Below are 6,717 nucleotides of genomic sequence, written 5' to 3' on the forward strand. Positions count from 1 at the left end.
AACTATGGTTCTGATGTTGGCGTGGAAGCCAAAACCACAATTCTGATATACCAAAAGCCAGTATCATTTTGCACAGAACAGGAAAGCAGTGAAATAAACAACATTCGAAGTGAGCCACGCATAATCTCCTGTCTCAAAGGGCGTGAGATTCTCCCTTTGACCCCAAGTCTCCACCTGGGTGCTGTTCATAAGAGTGGATTAATTGACCTCCAGTGATAAGACGCCAGATACCATTGTCTCCGTAATGCATGCATGGGAGGTGCAGGGGACAAGGAGGATTTCACCCATTTTTCAGAGGAGGAAATGACAAGAGGCCATTGTGTCTTCTTCATGGGGTCTTCATCTGAGCCCTTCCCATTTGCCCATCAGGAAAGCAGAGATGCAGTGTGGATTGCACTTAAAAGTGTCTCCCAAGGACACTCCTCCCTCCATGGTATAGCTGTGTCCATTTGGCAGAGATGCAGCTGATGCCTAGAGAACCCCTCCATTCCCAACCCCACCGATGGAGCTGGGTTCCAGCCTACATCTGCAGTTTCTCTGGCTCCTGACTTTGAACACTTCCTGCTATACCATGTTGCTGGGAGCTATCATTCCTTAGGCTTACAGGAAGTTTCTAGGCCCCAGCTCAGATCAGCCAACACGGTCTATTGAGGTAGCACACGTGGCGATTCCTGAGCCCAGCAGGTTGGTTGTCGGCTCCGGCGTGAGGGGGCTGGACAGAGGGGTGGGGCCGAGGGCCTGTCGAGTCTCCGGCTGTCAGCGCCTCACCAGGTGGGTGGCATGTCCTCTGCAGACCGGGAAGCGGCCCTGTGGGAGATGGAGGAGCACCAGCTGCAGGAGAGGCACCAGCTGGTGAAGCAGCAGCTCAAAGACCAGTACTTCCTCCAGCGGCACGAGCTGCTGCGCAAGCATGAGAAGGTGAGGTTGCCAGCGGCGCGGGGCTCGGGTCTGCTGCTGGGCCGACCCGGGAGAGCTACGAAGCTGTGCGTGATGGGGCACCTCGTGGGTACCATCTGTGTCCCCAAGAGGAGCCAGGGCTGGCTGCATTGAGGCCCCACGAAGTTCTCCAGGGGTGTCCTCCTTCAGCTTGAGGGACCGGGAATAGGGGAAACCATGCGATGGCCCAAGCAGCTCCCTCGCTGACTCTTGTTACTTGCCGTGATTTTTTCTTTCCTTTTTTCTTTTCTTTTTTTTTTTTTTTTTTTTTTTTTTTTGAGGCAGAGTCTCACTCTGTCACTCAGGCTGGAGTGCAATGGCGCAATCTTGGCTCACTGCAGCCTCCATCTCCCGGGTTCAAGTGATTCTCCTGCCTCAGCCTCCCGACTAGCTGGGATTACAGGCGCTTGCCACCACACCCAGCTAATTTTTGTAATTTTTAGTAGAGTCGGGCTTTTATCTTGTTGGCCAGGCTGGTCTCGAACTCCTGATCTCGAGTGATCTGCCCGCCTTGGCCTCCGAAAGTGCTGGGATTACAGGCGAGAGCCACCGCTCCAGCCCGGGGTGTGTCCGCCTTTGCTCTTTTTTCTCTTTTCCCTCCTTGCCTTCCCTTTCCATTTCCTCTTTGTTTCTCTCTTTCTTGTGCATCCGCTCAGAATACTTTTGGGTCTCCACTTAAACACCACCTCTACTGGGAAGCCTTCCCTGAACTCCCCAGGTGAGAGCCCTGCTCTGTGTGGCCAAGCACCCTCTCCTGTGGGAATTGTCTGTCTCAGTTCAGCCTCCGTAGTGGGACAGTATCAGACAGACCAAGGTCTGGATGCACAGCAGCTGTGGATGATTCCAGTTTCTTATCTGAGTGAAGTGATGAGAGTCAGCATAGGGCCATGGGAGTTCAGAATAAGGCTACCCAACCAGGTGAGGAAATCAGGGAAGGCTTCATGGAGGAGGTGATGCCCATGCTGAGCTTTGAAATACAAATAGGTGTTAGGGGAAGGAAAAAAATTTAAATGTATCAAGTTTTTTAAAAAAATATAAATTCACATCTGCCATCACTGATGATGAACCATCCCGTTTAGTGTACATTTTGCTTTGAGATACTAGCTAATGATGGCATACAACCATTCATTAGATGAGAAGGCATTTAGAAGGTAAGAATCAAGGCCGGGCGTGGTGGCTCACACCTGTAATCCAAGCACTTTGGAGGCCAAGGCAAGTGGATCAGCTGAGGTCGGGAGTTCAAGACCAGCCTGACCAACACTGTGAAACCCAGTCTTTAAAAAAAAAAAAAAAAAAAAAAAGAAGGTAAGAATCCAAAATACTAACAAGAATTTTTAAAGTGAGAAGAAAAAAAATGTTACTAGCAGAAGTAAAATAACAAGCCTTGCTTTGCTGAACGTTGTGGGCTGCGTTGGTCCTGGGCCCCGGAATGGAGTGTGGGGGCCTTTAGCCTCTGACCGCACTCCGAGGGCAGAGTGCAGCTGACCTCAGCGCCGCCCCCGGGGCTTTCCTCCCCAGGAGCGGGAGCAGATGCAACGCTACAACCAGCGCATGATCGAGCAGCTGAAGGTGCGGCAGCAGCAGGAAAAGGCGCGGCTGCCCAAGATTCAGAGGAGTGAGGGCAAGACGCGCATGGCCATGTACAAGAAGAGCCTCCACATCAATGGCGCAGGCAGCGCGGCTGAGCAGCGTGAGAAGATCAAGCAGGTGGGAGCCGGTGTGCGGGTCTGCGGGTGTGCTGGGGTGCAGGCAGGGCCAGGTTTGGCGGGGCCTGGGCTTTATACGATTTGGGAGAATATGAAACAAGATACGGGCTGGGCGTGGTGGCTCACGCCTGTAATCTCAACACTTTGAGAGGCCAAGGCAGGCGGGTCGCTTGAGTCCGGGAGTTTGAGACCAGCCTGAGCAGCCGAGCAAAACCCCATCTCTACAAAAAATAATTTTAAAAATAATTAGCCCGGTATGCTGGCTACTTGGAAAGCTGAGGTGGGAGGATCGCTTGAGCCTGGGAGGCAGAGGTTGCAGTGAGCTGAGATCTCCTCACTGCACTCCAGCCGGGCAACAGAGCGAGACTCTGTCTCAAAATAAAAAGGCTCACTCCTGTAATCTCAGCACTTTGGGAAGCTGAGGCGGGCAGATCACCTCGGGTCAGGAGTTCGAGACCATCCTGGCCAACATGGTGAAGCCCTGTCTCTAGTAAATACAAAAATTAGCCAGTGTGGTGGCGCATGCCTGTAATCCTAGCTACTGAGGAGGCTGAAGCAGGAGAATTGCTTGGGAGGTTGCAGTGAGCCAAGGTCACACCATTGCACTCCAGCCTGGGTGACAGAGCAAGACCCCATCTCAAAAAAAAAGAAAGATACGCCTTGACTCTCCCACCATAAGGTCTTGGGGTTGGGTGGGGGGGCGGTTGTGTGAGTCACCACGTGTGCCCTGGAAGCTTCATCAGCCTCCTGATGAATTCACCTGTGTGTGTGGGCAGAGGCGGGAGCGTGGTGCTGTGCTACAGATTCTCCTGTGCTGTTCCCTTCCGCACTCCTATGCTTTTATCTGGGCATCTTCCCCACATCCTGTGTTGCCGTGTGGCTTGGGCACATGGACCCTGTGATTCCTGCCTGGCACACACACATTCCTGGCATGTGTAACATTACAGTGTCACGTCCCCACCATCCTGGGAGCTCCTTGAGAGTAGGGGCTGGATCTCAGCTCAGGGTGAGGACTTAACACAGGCACTGCCTGGGGTGGTGCTGGGTACTGGAGCTGGGCACAGACCAGTCCCCTGAAGGGTCTCCCTAGGCCAGGGCTGAGGTGGGCTCCCTACCCAACCAGCCAGGCCCTGGCCCCCTGAGGCACCCACTCTCTCTCTGGTGCAGTTCTCCCAGCAGGAGGAGAAGAGGCAGAAGTCGGAGCGGCTGCAGCAACAGCAGAAACACGAGAACCAGATGCGGGACATGCTGGCACAGTGTGAGAGCAACATGAGCGAGCTGCAGCAGCTGCAGGTACCGCTGCCTGCCCCTTCCCCCAGCTGCCTCGGTTTCCCCAAGGTCATCAGCTCTCAGGGGGCCAGAAACTCCACAGCAGGGAAGGATCTTCATCAGCCAAGCCCAGGGTGGACGTGTTGCAATCCTGCCATGCTGCTCTTGGGCTGTGTGAGGTTGGGCAAATCACAGCGCCCTCCCAAGCCATAGCTCTCACACCTCTAAAACGGGCGTGGGGTGGGGGTGCCCATTCCCGCTGTGCAGGATTGGGGTGAGGACTTGTGACTGCAGTGATGCTGGAGCTGGCAGTGGGCTGTGGCAGGGCTTCTGAGTCATCGCTGTTTGGGGCAAAGGCGGTGGGAGTGTGGCCGAACCCCTTGTGGGCTGCTTTCCTGCCGTAATTCCTGACCTCTTCAAGTTTCCTAGCCCCAGGAGCTGGTACTTGAAGCCCCCCTGTGGGGATGGGGCCTGACTCGAACTTCAGGAAATTGCTCGGACTGTTGGACACATTGAACAGTTTCTGGAGAGGCAGGGAGGCGTGGAGGAAACACTCCAGGTGTTGAGGGCTGCCCGGCAGGGTTCTGCTGATTACCACTGTGTGACTTTTGGCCAAGCCACTCACCTTGCACATCTGCTTTCCTATCCCTGCCTCGGGTTTCTGTGAGCACTGAGAGCCCATATGAAGTGCCGAGCACAGCTCTGGGCAGGCCACAGGAACTCAGCGCTGCTGTGATGATTACTTCTCACCCAGCCGAGCTCTGAATTTCCGCAAGCCTCTAGCATGCAACTCAAAATGAAAATCTCCAATTTTCCAACCCCAATAGAGTGGTGGTATCTGGATAAAGGCACTTTCCAGGCCGGGCGTGGTGGCTCACACCTGTGATCCCAGCACTTTGGGAGGCTGAGGCAGGTGGCTTACCTGAGGTCAGGAGTTTGAGACCAGTCTGACCAACATGGTGAAACCCCATCTCAAAAAAAAAAAAAAAAGAAAGAAAAAAAGGGCCGGGCATGGTGGCTCAAGCCTGTAATCCCAGCACTTTGGGAGGCCAAGGCGGGTGGATCACGAGGTCAAAAGATCGAGACCATCCTGGTCAACATGGTGAAACCCCGTCTCTACTAAAAATACAAAAAATTAGCTGGGCATGGTGGCACGTGCCTGTAATCCCAGCTACTCAGGAGGCTGAGGCAGGAGAATTGCCTGAACCCAGGAGGCGGAGGTTGCGGTGAGCCGAGATCGCGCCATTGCACTCCAGCCTGGGTAACAAGAGCGAAACTCCGTCTCAAAAAAAAAAAAATAGAGAAATGTTTAAGTAAATTTGATAAATGCACACTGTGGGATATTCTATAGCAGGCGTCCCCAAACTGCAGCCCGCGGGCCGCATGCGGCCCCCTGAGGCCATTTATCCGGCCCCCCGCCTCACTTCAGGAAGGGGTACCTCTTTCATTGGTGGTCAGTGAGAGGAGCACAGTATGTGGCGGCCCTCCAATGGTCTGAGGGACAGTGAACTGGCCCCCTGTGTAAAAAGTTTGGGGACGCCTGTTCTATAGGCATTAAAATAATTATGAAAAACATGACTTCCTTATAGAAATGTTTACATTATAATGTTAAGCACATGGCAGGGGTTGGTTTCAGAATTGCATGCACAGGGTGAGCTGAACAACATGGGACAGAGAGATACAGGAGAGAAATCAAAACGTTCATAGTGGTGCCCCTGTGTGGTGTGATTAGGGCATGCATTGTCAGTAGTTTTATTGTTTTTTTAAAATGATATATGTTCTTTTTGAAACATTCAAACCATGTACAAAGCACAAAGAAAAAATTTGCAAAATGGTCAGGCTCAGTGGCTCACACCTGTAATCCCAGCACTTTGGGAGGCCTAGGAAGGTGGATCACTTGAGGTCAGGAGTTAGAAAGCAGCTCGACCAAGAGATGGTAAAACCCCATCTCTACTAAAAATACAAAAATTAGCCAGGTGTGGTGGCGGGCACCTGTATTCCCAGCTACTCGGTAGGCTGAGGCAGGAGAATCGCTTGAGCCCAGGAGGTGGAGGTTCCAGTGAGCCAAGATCATGCCACTGCACTCCGGCCTGGGCTACAGAGTGAGATCCAGTCTCAAAAAAAAAAAAAAAAAAAAAAAAAAAGTTGCAAACCTACCACATATCCACATCCCCACCATAGAGTTAATAAGAACTATTAACGTCTTCTAGACTATTCCTCCAGGCACTTCTGGGTGCATGTAACGTACATATAGAGTTTGAATAAGTGGGGTTTATCGTCAAGAAGAAGTCATAAATGAACGATGCTGGGGCCCTGTGGCCTCAGCGTGAGGTGTGTCTCAGTCTTCAGGGCCTGTGTCTTTTTCTAATTTCTCACCTGTTCTGCCTGGAATTTGTTCCAGAATGAAAAATGCCACCTCTTGGTAGAGCATGAAACCCAGAAGCTGAAGGCCCTGGATGAGAGCCATAACCAGAACCTGAAGGAATGGCGGGACAAGCTTCGGCCGCGCAAGAAGGTAACCGTGTCTGGCGGGTGGGCTCAGTCTCGGACTCTGCTCCGTGCGTGCACAGGCCTCTGGCCAGAACATGATAGGTCTCCTTATTTTGGTGGGCTCTTGCTTTGTGGCACCATAAAATGGATCTCCAGGCTGAGAGAGAGGGGAGCTTTCTAACCCTTTGTGGATGAACGCCCCCGCAGCTTCCACCCGTGGAGGGGCATCCTCTTGCTTGGCTCCCTCTCACGGACCAAAGGACTCCTGCCAGGTAGTGTCCGCAGAGGATGCTGCAGTGAGTCGAACCAGCCATGC

At 52.8% G+C, this 6,717-nt stretch overlaps 1 protein-coding gene across 3 annotated transcripts in view; it reads left to right on the forward strand.

The window, feature by feature from the left end:
• Positions 1 to 6,717, forward strand: part of STK10 (serine/threonine kinase 10) — a 136,981-nt gene that overhangs the window by 118,898 nt on the left and 11,366 nt on the right. For 2 of the 3 annotated variants that reach the window (XR_012515266.1, XM_039460498.2), the window contains exons 15-18: positions 794 to 918; positions 2,455 to 2,643; positions 3,810 to 3,935; positions 6,313 to 6,426. Coding sequence is in view for 2 of the 3 variants with exons in the window: in XM_039460498.2 (XP_039316432.1) it covers positions 794 to 918; positions 2,455 to 2,643; positions 3,810 to 3,935; positions 6,313 to 6,426 (554 nt within the window). In the remaining variant the exon portion in view is untranslated. Of the gene's footprint in view, positions 1 to 793; positions 919 to 2,454; positions 2,644 to 3,809; positions 3,936 to 6,312; positions 6,583 to 6,717 lie in introns of those variants that run through there. The other variant, XM_039460497.2, reaches the window with a different exon arrangement.

This window comes from Saimiri boliviensis, chromosome 20 (assembly GCF_048565385.1).
Source record: "Saimiri boliviensis isolate mSaiBol1 chromosome 20, mSaiBol1.pri, whole genome shotgun sequence".
Classification (NCBI taxonomy): Eukaryota; Metazoa; Chordata; class Mammalia; order Primates; family Cebidae; genus Saimiri; species Saimiri boliviensis.